Below are 20,591 nucleotides of genomic sequence, written 5' to 3' on the forward strand. Positions count from 1 at the left end.
TGTTTCCAAGCATTATAACTTTATGACTCTGATCATTCCTGATTCTGCTCAAAAATTAAAAATTATCTAGTTTCCCTGCTCACTAACCTTTAATTTATGCCTTTGATGCCAGTTAATTTAAAAGGACATATTTGAACATTATGGCTCAAATAATTAACTGACCTAAATTTGCATGATGGAGCAAACACAGTGTATACACATAATGATCTACTCACTCGCCTTGTAGCTCTGTACAGCTTCCAGAAGGACCTGTATAAACTATGGAATCATCATCATAGAACATAATATACGGTCGGCAGAATTTCACCTGCTCTGCTCGTTCCAGATCTCGCTGAGACCATTCTGTAAAATCAGAAATAAACATTTCTTTAAATCTCTAACTAAACAAGCAGATCTGGATGACCCTGTCACCCAGAATTCCCATCCAAAATGATCAATTCTCAATCTTTCCTGGTGCTGATGTGGAGAACCAATCTTGCTAACCTAAACCATCATAGACCTGAGCAGTATAGAGTCTCCGGTAGTTCAGTATTAACATTCCTATCCTAAAATTGTCATGGAGAGCTATCCAAATTTTCCAATTCCCGAAGCTGGGACTTTTGCAGTTTTTAAACTTTTCAACATTCACAAACAACATTTAGTAAATTTTCTTAAAAGTACAGTAAAATTCCAATAATCCTGGCATGCTCAGGACTTTGGTGGTGCTGGACTGGCAGATTCTCTAGACTGTTGGATGTTATTTCATTAATACTTAATGTACTTGCAGATCACTATATTTAAAGATTAGATCAGCTAAGAGGGTGTAGTGAAATTTCTTGTTTGGATGAAGTACAGAATAAACAGCACACGTGGTAAAAATTACATTAAACACCGCCACAAGCGCAAAACAGCAGAGTGCTGCGAAGATTAAAGCGTAATCAGAAATTGTGCAAAAATAGATCCACAGTATTAGAGTATTGGAATAAAATTCTCAGTGAACCTGCTGAGTTTCAGAGACGTGCAAGAAACATCAGTTGGTGAGCCAGAAGCCACCAGGGTTTCCAAACAGGTTAGAGGGTTATCTGTTTTACTCAAATAGTTAATTAAAAATGGCTCAATGTAAGTAAATAGATGAAACATGAAACTAAGATGAAATCATAGGCAAAAAAATTAACTACCTTCTTTGTTGCTTGTTCCTTAGCCCTGCAACCCCACTGAAGTAATGAGGGTCAGACCTTAGGGCAGGTTTAAACTGGCACAGTATCACAGAGGTGATTTCAGCAAGGGAATTTCAATGACACTAAGCAATGCCATGGGACTTCACTTAATACTGGGATAACTACTGATTAAACAGCAAAGTGCTGCCACATTTGAGCCTGGATGTCTACTTATTGGAAGGGATTATAGTGAGGGGGTCAAACATTCAGGCAGATGGATTGCCCATATTTTTGAATTATAAATTAATCAGGAGACTAATAATTTATTATTTTTAGTTCTTTAATCAATTCTGATTTACCTTTCTAAATCTGTCCACCTTTTACAGGGAAGTTGCATAATTAAAATTTGTTTTTTTTTAGAAAGGTCTTGGTAGTAGAAAGCTGACATGGAATCACTCCATGCAGGAATTTCAATCATGTTTTTGCATTTATCAAAGCATTAAAGTGGCCTCGATCAAAGTTACATATGATAACTCAGTGATTCTTTTGAGCCTTAGGCAGATACATGCTGTTATTTGAGTGGATACTTTAAAGGCACCTATTCCAAAATGCGGATGGGTTGGTCAGTTACTCTGTGGATGACACAAAAATTGGTGGAATGCAGAGAGTGAAGAAGGTTGTTTAAGGATACAGCAGGCAGAATTTAATTTAGCAAGTGTTGCATTTTCGGAAGTGAAACGTAAGGAGAAAGTATACAGATAATGGAAGTATCTTTAACAACACTGACATTAATAGGGATCTTCAGATCCAAGACCATACCTTCCTGAAAGTGACAACACTAATAGATAGAGCAGTAAATAAAGCTTATAACATGTTTGCCATCATCACTAAGGACATCAGAGTATAAGAGTCAGGAAGTTACATGACAGTAATATAAAAGTTTGGATATGCCACTTAGAGTGGCATATCCAACTTAGAGTAAGTACTGTGTGCAGTTCTGGTTGCCCAATTACAGGAAAGATGTGGAAACTTTGGAGGAGGGTTCAAAATAGGTTTACCAGAATGCTGACTGGATTAGAGAGTATTAGCTATAAGAAGCTGGACCAATGTGGATTGTTCACTCTGAAGGAGACCTGATAAAAGTTTCTAAAACTAAAGAAGGCATAGACAGGGGAGACAACCAGAATCTTTTTTCCTTTGGTCATCATCATCAAGTGCTGTGTCATTTGAGGTGGGCAATCACAATTGTTCTTGGCAAACTTTTCCACAGAAGTGGTTTACCATTGCCTTCTAATGGGCAATGTCTTTACAAGACAGGTGACTCCAGCCATTAACAATATTCTTAAGAAATTTACTAGCTGGCATCAGTGGTCGCATAACCAAGACTTGTGATATATACCAGCTGCTCATGCGATTATCCACCACCTGCTCCCATGACTTCATGTGACCCTGATTAGGGACTAAGCACCTACAGGCTAGTGGAGGGAAGGAGTACCTACACCTCCTTTGGTAGAGATGTATCTCTGCCCCACCACACACTTCCTATAGTAGAAGTGTCAAATGTTAAAATGCATTGGTTTAAGGTGAGAGGAGCAAAAGTTTAAAGGGAATACAGAGGGTAAGTTTGCTTAGAAAGTGGCACTTGCCTGGAACGAAGTAGAAGCAAATGGCATTCAAGAGGCTCTTTGAAAGGCCCCATAGGAAGCATTCCATCTGGATGCATAAAAGCCTGGCATGGTAACTGCTCTGCATGTGATTGTAAAAAAACTGCAGAGCATTATGGACACAACACAGAACATCACGGGAACCAGCCTCTCCTTTACTGATTCTGTCTATACTTCCCACTTTCTCAGGAAAGCAGCCAACATGATCAAAGATCCTTCCAGCTCAGACATTCTTTCTTCTTCTCTCTCCTATTAAAGCCTGAAAGCACTTACTGCCAGGCTTAAGGATAGTTTCTATCCCACCATTATCAGACTCTTGAATGGGTCTCTTCAATATTAAGATGGACTCTTGACCTCACAATCTACGTCATTGTTATCTTACACTTTATTGCTTACCTATACTATACTTTTTCAGTAGCATTGACACTTTATTCTGCACTGTTATTATTTTACTTCATTTCACCTCGATGCACTGTGTAATGTTTTATGATATGTATGAAGAATATGCAAGACAAGCTTTTCACTACATCTTGGTATATGTGACAATAAACCAATACCAAAACACTGTAGGTCCTACGCTTTGGTATTCCTTTCCTAAAACTCTTTATAACCAACTTTTTCTTCAATATATAAATCTAAAATCCAATTCTTTGCTCCTCTTTACTTATAGGAAACAAGGATCTTTCCTTCAGTTAAATAAAACCAAGAAACCATAGATGCTAGAAAAATGAAGTAAAAACACAAAATATTGGATGCACTCAGCAGGCAAGGCAATTTTTATTACCTTCATTCCATGACCAGACACATATTCCTTTGCAGCTTTCTGGTCCACTCTTCAGCTTCACCAGCTACTTCCCTTGTTAAGATACTTATCTATGCAACTGCAGGAGGAGCCATTCATGCCCTTTAATTTCCCTTTATCCTTTTCCTGCCCACCTACTCTATCCATTACCTCAGTTACTGCACTGCATTATAAGCCCTTTAAACTACTTTATATAATGCTTTTCACATTGTAAATACATCCTGTTCACACTGTACATATGTACTAATGCACAATTTATTTCATCCCCATACATCTGATTTTTATATAATGCTAATTGTTGAGTGTTGTTTTTTATTGCATGTTGTAACAACACACCACAACAAATTCCTAATACATGTAAACGTGAATAAAGTGGGTCCTTGATCCTTTATCACTTCCATCTGGAACCCAAACGTTCTTTCATGTGAAGCAGTGATTTAACTGCACTTCTTTTAATACAGTTCATTGTATTTGAAGTTCACAGTTTTATCTCCTCTACAATGGAGGAACTAAAAGTAGATTGGGTGATTATTTTGCAAAACAATCTGCATTTAGTCTACAGCAGCAGCCCTAAGCTTCTCACTGTTTGTGCTTTATTCTCCATCCCACTCCCATTTTATTCTGACCCATCTGAAACTATAACATCTATGGAACAGCACCTCATCTAATATCTGGGGAAGTATAGCATTATAGGGTAAATACTGAATTCTACAACCTCAATAACATATTCTCCCGTCTGGCAAGTCCAACCATAATATTGGCTCAGTTTTTTTTCATTCTGCATTAGCATTAGCACAGATTGACCTGCTGAGCATCTCCTACAGCTCTGCATGTTACAACTTATACATTCCCTGTTTTCTTACTGACTACTCTCATTTCATAGCTTTTATGTAGTTTTGTTCAGATCTTCTCTAAATGCCCAATTAACCCATCAACCAAATTATCTTGTTTACAGTTTATCTCCATATCAACCCTGACTTCACCTTATCAGACATTTCCTTTATTCTAGCCATCCTCCCCCAAACTCTTTGCAACTTAAAAATAATTTCTCAGGTCTGACAAAAGGTCTCAACCTGAAATATTAACTTTTGTTTCTCTTTCCATAGATGCTATCTGATCTGTTGAGTGTTTCCATGATATTGTGTTTTTATATCTTTGTTCCACATACCTGTATAGACGTTGCAGTATTTGCCACCATACTGGGAAATTACCTGTGGTCCAATGCTAGCTTTTGACAGAGATGGGAATTTACTCAATTCTTTGTAGATCTCAGCAATTGCCTTGGGATTGGTAACCACCTTCATCAAGAAAGAAAAGAGCATATATTAATTATGTAATTAAATACAATCTGAAATTGTTCTTTCAACACATTATCCAAGTGTGTCACAAGGCAGATTTACTTATAAGCTAAATGATAGTAATCAAAGCTTTCAGTGTTGAGACTGTCCCTTCCATATTAATATCATGAAATATGATATGCCTTCCTTTCATTGTCTTTGTTTGTAATAACTGTATGAGATGAACATCTAGACACCATTAGAAAACAGCGCACTGTCTAGACATGTACTTTCATACAATACTAAAGATGTGCAACTCACACAGATATATTACTTTGTGGAGGAGATGATGGTCCAAGTTTATGATCAGAGTAACACTGAAGCTAGTAATGCTCACAGAAATGAAAAAGAAAATATGGTAGCATTCTTTGGGGTATATAAATGCATATACGGGTTAGCATCAATGATAGTTTGCCTCTGCCACAAGTTGAGATTTTTAAATCTTTACTAAAGCAATCATCAAAAGATCAGCAAATTGAAATGGACACTGACCTTTAAGACTATACTTGTTAATTTTCATGAGTGGATTTTCATTTCTTCAGAACAACATTTTTACGGGTAGAAATTTGTTCTTGGCTGTAACATCAAACCTAACTTCCAAATGTAAGTTCAACTGAAGTCAATTCAGACAAGTTTCAGAAATGAAACACAAAATGTATACTATAGTGTGATCCTACCATTTATGACCAAGGACAATCCCTCCACAAGTTGTAAAATAACACAAAAAATTATTTGTACAGTACTTCTGATTTCTATATTACTCTGTTTTAATTTTATTCTCTATAAAAAGGTGAGTCAAAAATTAAGTTTTTTTACTTCCTTTTTTCTGAGTTGTTAAAATATTCAACTGACTGTTGAAATGGCTTGATGAGGTAGTTGTAGGTTATACATTGTGCCCAAGGACAACAAGCAAAAATATGTCCCATACAATCCACTCAACGATTTATGACTGATTCCTTTTCATGCTGCTGAAGGCCATTAAATAGATCAAATACATTAATACATTTGTTGATAAACAATCACTGTTATCACTCAAATATGTGAGGTTTTCCTTAAGTCCTTGATAATGTTCTACACATTCTCGAGATCAGAAGTAACAATGATTTACCTAATCATTTACATGATTAATATCTGTGGAACTTTGTTGTATGCAGATTTTCATTGACTGCAAAAGTAATTGCACTTCAAAAAATATTAATTATTTGTAGCTTGAGATCATTATTTCTGTGTAGCTCTCAAGTACACAGAGCTCATAATATTCTGTAATTGCTGTGGGGCTGCACTAAATGCTGAAGAAAGATTCTCTCAACAACATGTTAAAGTATTGTCAATAATATCATATCATAATAGTGTAGAGATATTTACATAACTATGTACATCAAAACATGCAGTGAAATGCATCCTTTGCATTAAATCTAATCATCGACAATTGTGCCGTGCAGTCCGCAAAAGTTACTGTACTTTCGGTGCTAACATAGCATGCTCACAACTCACTAACCCTAATTGTACACCTTCAGAATGTGGGAGGAAACTGGAGCACTTGGAGGAATCCCCACATGATCATATGAAGAAGTTACAAACTCCTTACAGGCAGCAGTGGGAATCAAACCTGTATCAGTGATTTCTAGTGCTGTAAAGAGATTTTTGCTAACCAATACGCTATTGTGCAGCCTATAGCTTTCAATTCTATATCTTCCAATTCCAGATGTTTTTGTCAATGAGATACTTCTATCTATTTCTAAACACAAATGATTCTGCAGATGGTCAGAATCCAGAGAAGCAGCACACAAAGTGCTGGAGGAGCTTGGCAAGTCAGACAGCATTTATGGAAATGAACAAACAGTTGACATTTCAGGCTGAGACCCTTCATCAGGACTGGAAAGGAAAGGAGACGATGCCAGAATAAAAGGTGGGGGGAGGGGTAGGAGTATAAGCTTGGAGGTGATAGGTGAAGTTAAGTGGGTGGGGGAGGAGAGATGAAGAAAGAATCTGAGAGGTGATAGAAAAGACAAAGGGCTGGAGAAGAAGGAATCTTAAAGGATAGGACCATAGGAGAATGGGAAGAAGTTGGGGCACCAGGGGGACGTGATGGGCAGGTAAGGAGAAGGCCAGAGTGGGGATTAGGAGAAGGGGGAAGGGGTTGGAGAGAAAAATAACCAGAAGGAGAAATTGATATCCATGTGGAGACTATCTAGATGGAATATGAGGTGTTGCTCTTCCAAACTGAGAGTGGGCTCATCGTGGCAGAAGAGGAGGAGGCCATAAACTGACAAGTTGGAACAGTAATGAGGATAGCAATTAAAATGGTTAGCTGCCATGAAAATCTGTATTTTGCAGATTACTCTTACTCTCTTTGATGTGCTAAGTGCAGTGGGGAACAAGCCAAGTGGTTTATAAAAACTTGAAGTACAAATTTCACAAAAGTACAAATGCAAACTTTATGGAAGGCATATTTATAATTGTGTGAAACTGGGCCAAATTAATGAATGACAGTTATAAAGTTCTCAAATTTCTGCAAATATAAACGACAATATAAATGACAATGTGAGGTAACATTTGCATCCACTGTAATGAAGTACTTTGAAAGATTGTTCATGAAGCACATCAACATCTGTCTGAGGAATAACCACTCCAATTTGCTTAACATCACAACAGGTCAACAGTGGATGCCATTTCATTGGCTCTTCACTCATTTCTGGAACATCCGAACAACGAAGATCCATACATTAGGATGCTCTTCAGTCCCTACAACTCAGCATTTAACAGTATTATCCCCTTGAAACTAATCACTAGGCTCAAAAACCAAGACCTGAATCCTCTCTCCCATGCAATTGGATCCTCAACTTCCTCACCTGCAGACTGTACAGATTGGCAACAACATCTGCATGACAAGGCTGCGTGCTTAACCCCTGCCCTATTCACATTATATTTATGATTGTGTGGCTAAGTACACTCCAATTCCATATTTAAGTTGGCTGACTTTACCGAGACTGTTGTTGGCCAAATCAAACATGGTAACAAATCAACATATAGGATGGTTGTTCTTTGTTCACAATCATCAACGAGCTTTATTCATACGAAACAGATACTGGTGCCAACAGTCAAAAACCTGCATTTTATTCAACCAAAGAACATCTCATGAATAACTTCTTATTTGGAAATGATCTCCAGTCTAGCAGATTATCTGAAGTATCATTGTGTCCACTTAAAACTCAAAAAATTAAGCAACTTCATATCACAAAATAGAGGATGTAAAACAGCTCCAGAAAATGGCAAGCTCCATTTCAAAGCACGTGGCAGGAACAAAGACATTGTCTGCTTCCATTATCCTTGACCCATTTGAGTTCAATGTTTTCTTCCACATTTCAAATCCACTATGGCCAACACTACAACTCAGATTTTCAGTATTTTTTTATTTGCCCAATTTGTATTCTTTTTCAAATTGGATATTTGCCAGACTATGTTTACGTATAGCTTTTAATGAATTATATAGTATTTATTTTCCTGTAAATGCCTGCAAGAAGATGAATCTCAAGGTAGTATTTGGTAACATACACTCAGTGTGTATAACATACTTTATTAGGTACAACAGTACACCTGCTCATTAATAATGTGGCCAATGAGTGTATATGTACTGTACTTTGATGACAAATTTACTTTGACTTTGAATACCGAATTATGCATTTAAAGATATTAATAGCAATGAAATTAGTTGTATTTTTTTATATACTAGTGCAACTTCTGATTTGAAAACACCATATTTAGGCAGAACATCATAAATTACAAATACCTTGCCTACAGATTTATTGAAACTAAATCTGAGGGCAAAATATTAAATATGCACTATCCAAATACTCAATGGAACAGTTGCACATTTACAGCTCAACCAGAAAATTCTTAAGGATTTGGTATACAATTGTTCAGCATCTGGTTTACTCATCAGTGTGGAGTAAACCACAATTCCAGAGTGTATATAACATGTGTAACCAGGATTGGGGGATCAGAGCTGTGGGCCAGAGTACACGTTTGCAACACCAGGTCAGCAGCCAGGGTGCTTGCATACTTTCAGTGATCTTTAAAAATCACTGGGTTATTTGGGAAATATAGTACAGTGCAAAATGTTAAAAAAGTAAAATAAAAGCATATTAGAGTAATCTCCAATATTTAAAAAATTCTGTTAGTCTGGCATTACCAAATCCCAAGGGTGCCAGATTTACTATTGACTAAAATTATCTTTGAATCAGGTTGAAAAATGTAATCGACATGTCAGGGGTTTGAAATGTCTGTGATAACTAGACACACCTTCATTAAAGGTAATCTGGTTAAGTCACAACCTCATTCATTCTCTTCCAACAGAATAATTAGTCATGACCATCTGGAAAGATAAAATAAGTCATGAAATCCACAAAAAAAAAGAACATTTTACAAGTTTTACTTAAACCCTTTTTAACAGTGCCAGATGAATATGACATTTTGCTTAAAAGAGGCCAAGAAAGAAAATTCAGTAACCATTTACTGCAGTGGACTGAGTTCTTTTCAATGTAAATGGCAAGCAATGAAAAATATGTAAATTACTCACATGCCTGAGGAAAATGCCAATACAGAAATAATTTCAATACAGCTGCTGTAATCGTTAGCTTATAAAGATTAAGCATGACCATACATTGTTGTAGGAATCAATAAAAAATTGAAGTTAGTAGCTTCTCAAATAGCAAGTTACTCTGCAACTTGTTATTTCAGAGGATCTGTCCTGAGCACAGCAAGCAAGACCTTATCCCAACAGTGGAGGAGGCCATGGATGGACATATTGGAATGGGAATGGGAGGTGGAAACACTTCCACACTAAGTCCACACTTAGGTTGGAGGAACGACACCTTATATTCTGTTTGGGTAGCCTCCAACCTGATGGCATGAACATCGATTTCTCAAACTTCCAGTAATCCCTCCACACCCCACCCCCATTCACCATTTCCCATCCCCTTGTCTCTCTCTAGTTATCTCCTTGCCCACCTATCACCTCCCTCTGGTGCTCCTCCCCCCCACCACTTTCTTCTTTCTTCCATGGCCTTCTGTCTCTTTCATCAATCAACTTCCCAGCTCTTTGCTTCATTCCTCCTCCTCCAAGCTTCAACTATCACCTGGTGTTTCTCAGTCCCTTCTCTCCACCTCTCAGCAATTTTTCTCCAGTCATGCCGAAGGGTTTTGGCCCGAAGTGTCAACTGTACTTTTTCCATAGATGCTGCCTGGTCTGCTGAGTTTCTCCAGCATTTTGTGTGACATGTTCTCTTCTCGCTGCTGCCATCAGGAAGAAGGCCTCAAGATTCACACCACCAGGTTTCGGAATAGATATTACCCCTCAACCATCAGGCTCTTGAACCAAAGAGGATAACTTCACTCAACTTCACTTCATCAACAGTTCCCACAAATTATGGACTCACTTTCAAGAACTCTTCATCTCACGTTCTTGATATTTATTGCTTATTTATTTTATTTTCTAATTTTTCTTATGTATTTGCTCTGTTGTCTTCTGCCTACGATTTCAAATCAGATGTGGCGACCCACTGAATTTAAGCATATTACTAAGCGGAGGAAAAGAAACTAACGAGGATACCCTCAGTGAAGAGGGAAGAACCCAGCGCCGAATCCCCGGCTGCCTGGTGATCGCGTGAAATATGGCGTATAGAAGACCTCCTTTCTCCAACTTCTGCTTCTGCTCACCCAGATGTACTGCCACCATCATAAACAGTTTTTGAAGAAACTGTTGTGCCAGTTTCAGCACCAGTTCCTGATGCTTCACTCATTTTTCAGGAAGATGTTGATGATCCTGACAAACCCACACTTGCAGACATGTAACATTGCCTGAAGGTATATTAAATGTCTCACTTTAGAAGCAGAAGTACTCAACTGTTCTGTATAAATTAATTCCTGCACAATTACCTGTATTTTATCTGCAGGGAGAAGAAAATAAGATTAGAAACACAACAGAATCTGCAAATGCTGGAAAACATGAGCAACAAACACAAAATGATGGACCCTACATACGCTGGAGGATCACCTCTTCAACCATTTCTCTCTGTCCGCCATAAAAGGCAGGATCTCCGAATGGCTACCCATTTCCATTTGCCCTTCCATTCTCATTCTGACATGTATGTCCATGGCCATCTTTATTGTCATGATGAGGCCAAACTCAGGATGGAGGAGAATAAATTCATGTTCCATCTGGGTAGCCTCTGAACTGATTGCATGAACATCAATTTCTCTAACCTCAGGTAAATTCTCCCTCTTCCTCCTTTCTTTTTCAATTCCCCATTCTAACACACTTCTTACCTTCTCTTCTCCTCACTTGCCTCTGGTGCCCCCACTCCTTCCTTTTTTCCCCATTATCCATCGTCCTCTTCTTGCAGATTCCTTCTTTTGCTCTTTACATCTTCTACCTATCCCTTCCCAGATTCTTACTTCATCCGTCCTCCCCCACCCATGCACCTTCCCCTTTACCTTGTTTCAGCTATTTCCTGTCAGTTTGTACCCCTTCCCCTCTCCCACCTTATTTTAGCTTCTTCAATCCTTCCTTTTCAGTCCTAATGCAGGATCCAGGCCCAAAACATCGACTGCTTATTCCCCTCCATAGATACTGTATCTCCAGCATTTTGTGTGTTTTGCTCTAGAATTCCAACATGTGCAGAATCTATTGCGTTTATCTTATGCCATACAGCCATTAGTGTATAGGGAGTACAATAGGGGGCTGAGGACATATCTAAGCACCAGTGTTGAGAACATTTACATATGCTAACGGAATATAAAATACCAGATAAGTCGAACTCAAAAGAAAAAGTCAAAAAAAAACTAGAAGAGCCCAGAAGTCTAGATATTTGTTAAAGTCACATAAAATCATGTTTCATGTATAGAACTTCTCTTCAGAAGTGACAGACTGCACCAATGGCATTATGTTTATTCAACATACATTCAAGTTGTAATGTTCATTTTAAATTGTACTAATATCATTACAAGGGGTGATTGATAAGTTCGTGGCCTAAGGTAGAAGGAGTCAATTTTAGAAAACCTAGCACATTTATTTTTCCTACATTTACACACTTAGTCCAGCGGTCATGGAGCATACAGATCCCTTCTTTGTAGAAGTCGGCCTCCAGAAGTGGTCTACAGAAGGGGTGATTGTTAAGTTTGTGTCCTAAGGTTGAAAGAGATGAGCTATTAACTTCAAACTTTCTGCATTTTCACTCAAAGAATTGAACAGCACGTGCCTGTGACGAGAGCTGTATAACTTATCTCCTTCCACTTAGGGTACGAACTTATCACTTTGTAGAAGTGGTCTACATAAGAAGGGATCCGTATGCTCCACGACTGCTGGACTAAGTGTGTAAATGTAGGAGGGGACTATGTTGAAAAATAAATGTGCTAGGTTTTCTAAAATTGACACCTTCTACCTTAGGCCACAAACTTATCAATCACCCTCCACCGTATGTTTATTTTGTCATGCAAGCCATTTATAATTTACGTTAACTTGTGTCTGTCATGTTTGTTATGTACTGTCACCATCAGCACTCCGGACAAGGCACTGCAGCCTAAGGGCTTCACCTTCCACTGCATGGACTGAACAGCAGAATCAGGTAAAGGTAGAGGAGGCAGACTTTGCCTCATGATTAACTCATTGTGGTGCACAGGTGCCACATCTGTCTCAGTCTTGCATCAGGCTTTTCCTTCCTCTGCCATCAGATCTCTAAATGGACAACGAACCAACCCAAGAACACTCCCTCACTGTTTTTGCTCTCTTTTTGCATTACTTAGTTAAATTTATATACAGTAAAAAGTTCTTATTATAATTTATAGTATTTTATGTTTTATTCAGTGAGAAGTGAGGTGAGGGCTTCCGTCAGTCAGAGTTGACCATGGAGGTTGCGTCCTAGCTGTCTAGATACACAAGCCTGGGCAGTATGATATGGAGAGCAAGCTGTTACCCATGTAGCAAGCTCCCCCTCTTCACGCATCTGATGAACCCAAAGGAACAGCAGAGACTGATACAGTTTGGTACCAGCAGTACCGTAGGAGTTGCCAGACAGCATTGAACTCGATGGAGGACTGCCTTAGGACTCCAGCTCCAGATTTCAGCCTCAGTCTTCCCAATGAATGGGAAAAAAGCCCTCCCCCTCCCCCACCTACCTTTCAAATCTACTCATCTTTTTTTCTCCAGTCCTGCCACGGGTTTTGGCTCAAACAAATCGACTGTACTTTTATCCATAGATGCAGCCTGGCCTGCTGAGTTCCTCTAGCATTTTGTGTGTGTTGTAAGAACTTTTTTAGATTTAGTGAGATCACCACTGATTTTTCTAAAATCCAGAGTACTGGTGTAGTTTCAGCAACTTCCGATTACCTGCCATTCCAAGAAATAGGCCGGTCAAATTTTACTATGCTCTCTGTATTAATAATGAGACCAAACTGGTACTCAATATTCTAGGTCTGTAAGTACAAAGCTCTTACATGCCATCTGTGGGTTACCAAAGCCCAACTTAGGGATCAAGCTCCCATATACAGTGGATACCAGTTAATTTGGTCGTCAGCTAATTAGGGTAGATGTTTATTGGAGACATCTCTTAAAGAACAAAAACTAATTGAGAAAATAGCCAGGATTTCCTTTGTTTATTTGGGAGACTATGTTGCTTAGTTGGGAAAGGAAACTGTTGCCAAATAGTTCCTAACTAACGTCAGCCATGTGTACTTCTGTGGCTTTTAAATACTACACCATGCTTGGAGCGAATAGTTTTTCCAATAGTGTCAGTTGCATGTGTTTGTGTTCAAAAGGCGGTTGTCAGAGATAGCTGGCGAGAAATGAGCAGTAAGACAATTCAGAACTGTTTTGCTCCAGTAGCTTCAAGCATTCAGGCTTGGAGATGCCAGAAATGGCCAGGAAAAAAAAATGAAATGATCTCACGACTTGAACAGGTAAGGCACTACAAAGAATTGGAAGGTATTAACAATCACCTTGAATGTTACAATGAAAATTAAGATTTGGAGGATACATTGTTTAAAGACAGTTTATTATCTGTACTAGGTGTATGTGCTGATTTTCTTCATTTATAGTCAATTAAAAAAACACAACAGCATACATTGGATTAATTCCCAAGCTTGAAAAATATTTGGAGCTAATACAGTTTTATAGTGCTGTAGTAGTATTGGTAAGCTTACCGTGTATTTCATTTAAGTACATATTTGTTATTCAGTTAAATGGCAGCTTGTCTTTTTTTTCATACCTTTTTAACTATTTCCATGAAACTTCAACCATTTAATTGGGCAGCTACTTAATTGGGCCACAATATACTGGTCCTGATGTGTCCCAATAAACCAGAGTACTCTGTATTAATAAATTCATATTTGTCACATACATATGTTCATTCCTATGAACAGCAGAATTAGTTTCCTCCCTCCACCTTTCTCTCCTCTTTTAGTAATTGTTCTCTTTTAAGTCTTTTGTGCTATTAATTACAATACTGTGGAGGGATGGTTGTCCTAAGTATTTTTTATGCACTTTCTGACACAGCAAAACTGACTAATGAACATTGGTACAAACAGAACCTGCTTGTTACCTAGAAGTCCAGAATGAATGCTGTAAGACCCATCTATTAAAGCTCAACACACTATATTCTTACTTCATAGTTGCACTGTTCAGTGATCAGTGCAAAAAACATACATTTGAACCTCAACATTTCCTAACCACTATTTTAAAATATCGTTCAATTATGTTTTGTACAACCATGTACACGACTTCATTTTTTCACACCTGCTAACTTAGCATACCCACATCCTGTTGAATTCCTTACTACGCTCAACTCCACCTAATTTTGTGTCAAGATAGGTAAACATTTCAGAGCTTGGCATAAATGTGACTCTTCGCACCTCCCAAATTCCAATGAAAATAAACAAATTGTAATTATATGTAGGAAGTATTTTCACAAGTAATTTCACGATCTCGGGAGACCTAAATTCATTTAACAAACAATGAAACACTTCTGGAATGTGGTCTCGGGTGACAAAGCAATCCACTCCCGTTTTGCAACAGCTAGATTGTAATCAGTTAATCCTTTATATCGATGATAGAGAAGCATGAATTATACTCAAAACAATCAGAGGGTGAAAGGGCATCTGTCCATGAAGCCGTATTGATGGTGACACAGACTAAAATTGCCCGTCATTGAAAATAAGGAATCGATTGGTTGTGGGGTGGGGAGGAAGCCAAGGCTAAAAAAGTGAAGCAGGTAGGGAGGAGTGTCACACACAGAATCGTCAAGGGCGAAAAGACCGTGGTCGGGGCCCAATGGGAACGAGGAAAGGCCCACCCTCCATTACTGCAGTAGGACTGACAAAAAGCACAGCCTTAGTCTGCTGCATGATTCCAAGCACCGCTCGGAACAGAGCCTAAGCCATCAGACCACGACCCCAACACCGAGCCAGGTCTCACTTACCTCCGAACCCATCGTTTCCATGGTTACTGGTCTACTCCTCCCCCTCCCCAGCCGCTCGGGGCGGCAGGCTTTGGAAATACCAACCAGTCGGCGGTAGAGAGGGCTAAACCCAAGCATTTTAAAGCTTGAAATAATGAAGATCGTAGACTATTGTTTCCTTGAAAATAATACATTAGATGTATTTTCGTTACTACTGTTATATGTCCCGGAAATTATTTATTTTCTTTCGAAATCCTACTATTTGTAATGTAAGTCTCCCCCTGCACTTTGTTGATGGAAACGTCGGCACTCCGGTTGCTGACGCTGCGCAACTGCCAGGAGTGGGCCCGGTCGAGCGAGAGCGCATGCGCGGGACGCTGTTCGATTCCACCTCTCCTGCCCAAGTGAGTGTCACCCTGGTTGTTTGTCCAACTCAAGCAGCTCCTGTTTTCACACATTAACCTTTATCTTTGCATCCCCGGGGATCTGTAATTGCTGGTGACTGTAATGCTGTTCCAACTGAGATCAGTAGACACTGCACTTGTCAAAACATTTGGCCTCAGATTACTGCCAGTATTTTGTGTTTCACTACCGTACCGCAATAGTACATCTCATTTTAAAATTTAAAATTATCTCTTGGTTCTATATAATATGCATACTTTGATAATGAATATCCATTGAACGGTGATAATAAACCTGATCCTGAATTTTGAAAAAAGCTGCGTCTTTAAATGGGGTCCTGACGAAGGGTCTCGGCCCGAAACGTCGACAGCGCTTCTCGCTATAGATGCTGCCTGACCTGCTGTGTTCCACCAGCATTTGGTGTGTGTTGTTCTTTAAATGGGGTGCCTGTTTGTTCACGTGGTGCAGGTTTAATTTTTACTTCATTTCACAGCGTAGTGTTTGCGGGTTCAGTGATTCTCTTCTCTGTTCAAAGTATTTAGCATTCTTTATTTCAAAGTGACCCGAATGCTGTACGCTGCATAGGTGCCTCTGGTGATCAGATCCTCAGTGTGACATGATGTTTGGGATGGCTCAGAGCATTTGCAGCATCTGCGTCTCAGTTATTTACTTATTGTCTGTTTTGTATTTGTACAGTTCGTCTTCTTTTGCACATTAGGTGTTTGTCAGTCTCTGTAGTATTTCGTTGATTCTATTCCATTTCTTTGTTGTACTGTGAATGTCTGCACGAAAATGAATTTCAAGGTAGTATGTGGTGACGTGTACTCAGTGGCCACTTTATTAGGTTCATCCTAATGCCCTTCCCTTGGACAACATCGGTGGCGTAGAGAAGGGAGACATGAGCTTGGGCAACTGCTGGTCTTCCATTAAAAAAAATCCTTGCCCAGGCTTGCACTCTGGAAACTTTCCATGGCAGAAATCCATGATCTATCGAGACTAATGGAGGCCTACACGAACACTACACTTTAGGTAAATCTGTACACCTGCTTGTTAATGCAAATATCTAATCAGCCAATCATGTGGCAGCAGCTCATTTCATAAAAGCATGTAGACATGGTCAAAAGGTTCAGTTCTTGTTCAGACTACTGTAAATATCAGAATGTGGAAGAAATGTGATCTTAGTGACTTTGACCATGGAATGGTTACTGATGCCAGACTGGGTTTTTTAAAAAATATCTCAGAAACTGCTGATCTGCTAGGATTTGCATGCACAACAGTTTCTAAAGTTTACAGAGAATGGTGCAGGAAACAAAAATATATCCACTGAGGGTCAGTTCTGTTGGTGAAAATGCCTCATTAATGAGAGAGGTCAGCAGAGAATGGCCAGACTAGTTCAAGCTGACAGGAAGGCAACAGTAGCTCAAATAACCACATGCTACAATAGTGGTATGCAGAAGAGCATGTCTGAATGCACAACACATTGAGCCTTGAAGTAGATGGGCTACAGCAGCAGAAGATCACAAGCATACACTCAGTATCCACTTTATTAGGTACAGTAGGTACCGATAAAATGACCATAGAGTGTATATACATACCTATATAATAAATTTACTTTGAACTCGGTAGTTTCCCAATGTCATATGGAAACTTGGTGGAGAACTTTGGAGAAAGCTTTTCTGATGTTGAAGAATTTGGGACCTCCAGCACCTCTGACTGCATATGCTGCAGTCTTTTAAGACTCTCACACTGGACCCTGTTATTGAGGATGGGAGTATACTTGTTTTCTAGTTAATGGTTTAACACCACTTACAATTAGATATGTTAATACTTCAGAGCTTTAATCTGATCTAATAGTTGTGAGATTGCTCAGCTCCGTCTTTGCATTCTGTTTGTAGTTCTGTATTGGAGCTTCATCAGGCTGATGCCTTATTATTTTTGGTAATGCACACACCACCCCTTCTGCATTCCTCTTTGAACCTGATTTGATGCCTCAGTTTGATTATAATGATAAAGTGTATGATGTGGGGTCCATGAGGTTATGATTATGATAGTATACATAGCTACCTCTAAACATATTTTACCTCTTTGCCCCTCTGTGATTCTCTTGTCCATTCATCCCTACCTATTAATCTCCCTCCCAGCACTTATCCCTGAATGCAGACTAAGTGATACATCTGCACATACACCTCCCTCACCTCCGTTCAGGGCTCTAAATAGTCATCCCAGGTGGGGCAACACCTGTGAATCTTCTGGGGTTGTCTATTATGTCAGGTACTCCTGATACAGCCTGCTCTTCATTGGTGACACCCATTGTAAATTGGAGTCCGCTTTGTTGAGCACCTCTGTACCATCCGCCACAAGGGGGACTTCCCAGTGGCCAAGCATTTTACTGATAACTACTCTCGTCCTGACGTGTCAATCCATGGCATCCTCATGCCAAGATGAGGCTACTCTCGTGGAGGAACAACACCTTGTATTCTGTCTGAGTATTATGCAACCTAATGGCATGTATATCGATTTCTCCTTCCAATCAATATATTCCCCCCTCCCACCCCCTTTCCTTTATTCCCTACTGACCTTTTACTTCTCAGCTGCCTATTACTTCCCCAAGGGTCCTCTCCTCCTTTCCTCTCTCCTATGGTCCACTCTCCTCCCCTACCAGATTCTTTCTTCTCCAGCTCTTGACCTTTCCCACTCACGTGGCTTCACCTATCACCTTCCAGATGGCCTCTTTACCCTCCCACCTTTTTATTCTGGCATCTTTCCCCTTCTTTTTCAGTTCTGGAGAAGGATCATGGCCCAAAATGTCGACTGTTTATACTTTTCCAGAGATGCTGCCTGACCTGCTGAGTTCTTCCAATGTTTTGTGTGTGTTGCTTTGGAGGTACAGCATCCACAGACTTTCTCGTGTTTGTGATACATATCTAATGTTTTCTTTTGGTTCACAGTGCTTCATGGATAGGCAGTTAGATTGGGCAGCTGAGTTGAATTCCATTTAGCATATTTATAGATCCACAACAATTTATAGGTTGTGTATGAAGAAGGAAATTTGCCCATGCAAGAGAAGTGATATTGTCACTCCTACCAATAGACAGGTGCAGCTGCCTAAGATAGATTGGTAAGGACAAAGTCAAGTAGATGACACAAATGTTTTTGGTAAAATATCAGGTGAGAAGGGGGCATATTTGGAGTGAGATAGATCAGCTAGTTGAGTGGTGTCATGACTACAACCTCACAATCAATGTCGGCAAGATGAAAAAATTGATTGTGGATTTAAGGAAGGAGAAGTCAAGAGAACATGCACCCATTAAAGAGTCGGCAGTGGAAAGTGTGAACATTTTGAAACTCCTGGGTATCAGCATCTCAGAGGATCTGCACTTAACTCAACACATTAATGCAATCACAAAGAAGACATGTCAGCAGCTCTGCTTCATTGGGAGTTGAGGAGATTTTCTATGTTACAAAGACTCTTACAAATTTCTATTGACATACAGAGTGGAGCATTCTGGCTGGTGTCATCACAGCTCGGTATGGAGGCTCTGATGTACAGGATTGCGAAAAACTGCAAAGAGATATAGGCTCAGCCAGCTCCATCTCCCCACTATTGAAGACATTCACTAATGTTCAGTACCATTCTGGCTGCCCAATCAGTGGCAGGTGCAGTGCACTGTGGGGAGGTTTCTCGCGGGTCAGCAGCACTCATTTAAAAGAAGAGCTTTGCAGGTATTCGGTGTAATTCCAGCAGCCCACTCAGTGGCGAGAGCAGTGCAGAGAGGAAGAAATAAAAGTACAGAAGGGACAAGAGAAGCGGCCTTTGTTAAGAGTAAGAGTAGGTCAGTGGTGAGAGTTGGGTGTCAGGCTTTGGCTCAAAGGAGGCTTCGGCTCAGAAGAGCCATTGGCTCCAGGTAAACTTTCCTTTTTTTTACTGTGTCAGGTGTACTTAGTGTAGTTTACATGGCCATTGTGTGTTCTTCATGTCAGATATTGAAGTCCTGGGAGACTCAGATCACTAGAAAATAAAATTGAATACCTCAGAGCAAGAATGCTGTAGCAGAGCCATTCAGAGACTGCTGTGTACTTTACTTCATGGAAACATGGCTATCACCTGCCATTTCAGAGGCAGCTCTTTAGCTCAATGGCTTCACCATTCACCGTAAAGACAGGACAGCTCAGTCTTTTAAAGGAAGAGGAGGTAGAGTATGCTTTATAATTAACTCATCATAGTATATAAACATAATGGTTCTGACTCAGTCTTGCTCACTTGACCTTGAAAGTCTAGCAGTCAAATATCATTCTTTTTATCTGCTGAAGGAGTTTTCCACCAACATTCCACCTCAGGCTAATGTCAGGCATGCACTGGAGGAGCTAAGCTCTGTAATCAGCAGGCACAAAGCCGTACACCTGATGCCTTTCCTATTATTGTGGGGGGATTTCAGCCAGGCCAGCTTGAAGTCTCTGAAAAACTACCACCAACATATCACCTGTAGAACCAGAGGAACAAAGTATACTTGATCACTGCTTATACCGCAATCAAGAATCCTTACAGTGCCATCCCATGCCCACACATTGGAAAGCCCAATCACCTGGTCGTACTTCTACTCCCAGCGTATAGTCAGGCAGACTTAAGATTGCAGCATCAGTGGTGAGGTCCAAGAAAGTATGTTCAAGGGAAGCAGAGAAATGCTTACAGGACTGCTTTGAGTCAGTGGACCAGACAATATTCAAGGATTCGTCTTTGAGTCTGAATGAATACTTCATAATTATCACCAGCTTCATCAAGACCTGTGTGGATGAATGCA

At 39.6% G+C, this 20,591-nt stretch overlaps 2 protein-coding genes across 7 annotated transcripts in view; one reads left to right on the forward strand and one right to left on the reverse strand.

Moving 5' to 3' along the window:
- apeh (acylaminoacyl-peptide hydrolase) overlaps positions 1-15,660 on the reverse strand; it is an 81,765-nt gene extending 66,105 nt beyond the window's left edge. Inside the window, exons 1-3 of one of the 3 annotated variants that reach the window (XM_059944361.1) lie at positions 15,412-15,660; positions 4,771-4,900; positions 216-342 (exon numbers count right to left, since the gene is read on the reverse strand). In XM_059944361.1, coding sequence (XP_059800344.1) covers positions 216-342; positions 4,771-4,900; positions 15,412-15,528 — 374 coding nt within the window. In that variant the 5' untranslated portion in view covers positions 15,529-15,660. Of the gene's footprint in view, positions 1-215; positions 343-4,770; positions 4,901-9,241; positions 9,279-15,411 lie in introns of those variants that run through there. The other 2 variants (XM_059944364.1, XM_059944363.1) reach the window with 2 other exon arrangements.
- An 81-nt stretch (positions 15,661-15,741) lies between these two features.
- LOC132377902 (acylamino-acid-releasing enzyme-like) overlaps positions 15,742-20,591 on the forward strand; it is a 74,772-nt gene continuing 69,922 nt past the window's right edge. For all 4 annotated transcript variants that reach the window (XM_059944366.1, XM_059944365.1, XM_059944367.1 and 1 more), the window contains exon 1: positions 15,742-15,794. In XM_059944366.1, the coding sequence (XP_059800349.1) occupies positions 15,756-15,794 (39 nt within the window). In that variant the 5' untranslated portion in view covers positions 15,742-15,755. The remainder of the gene's footprint in view (positions 15,795-20,591) is intronic.

This window comes from Hypanus sabinus, chromosome 19, assembly GCF_030144855.1.
Source record: "Hypanus sabinus isolate sHypSab1 chromosome 19, sHypSab1.hap1, whole genome shotgun sequence".
Lineage (NCBI taxonomy): Eukaryota > Metazoa > Chordata > Chondrichthyes > Myliobatiformes > Dasyatidae > Hypanus > Hypanus sabinus.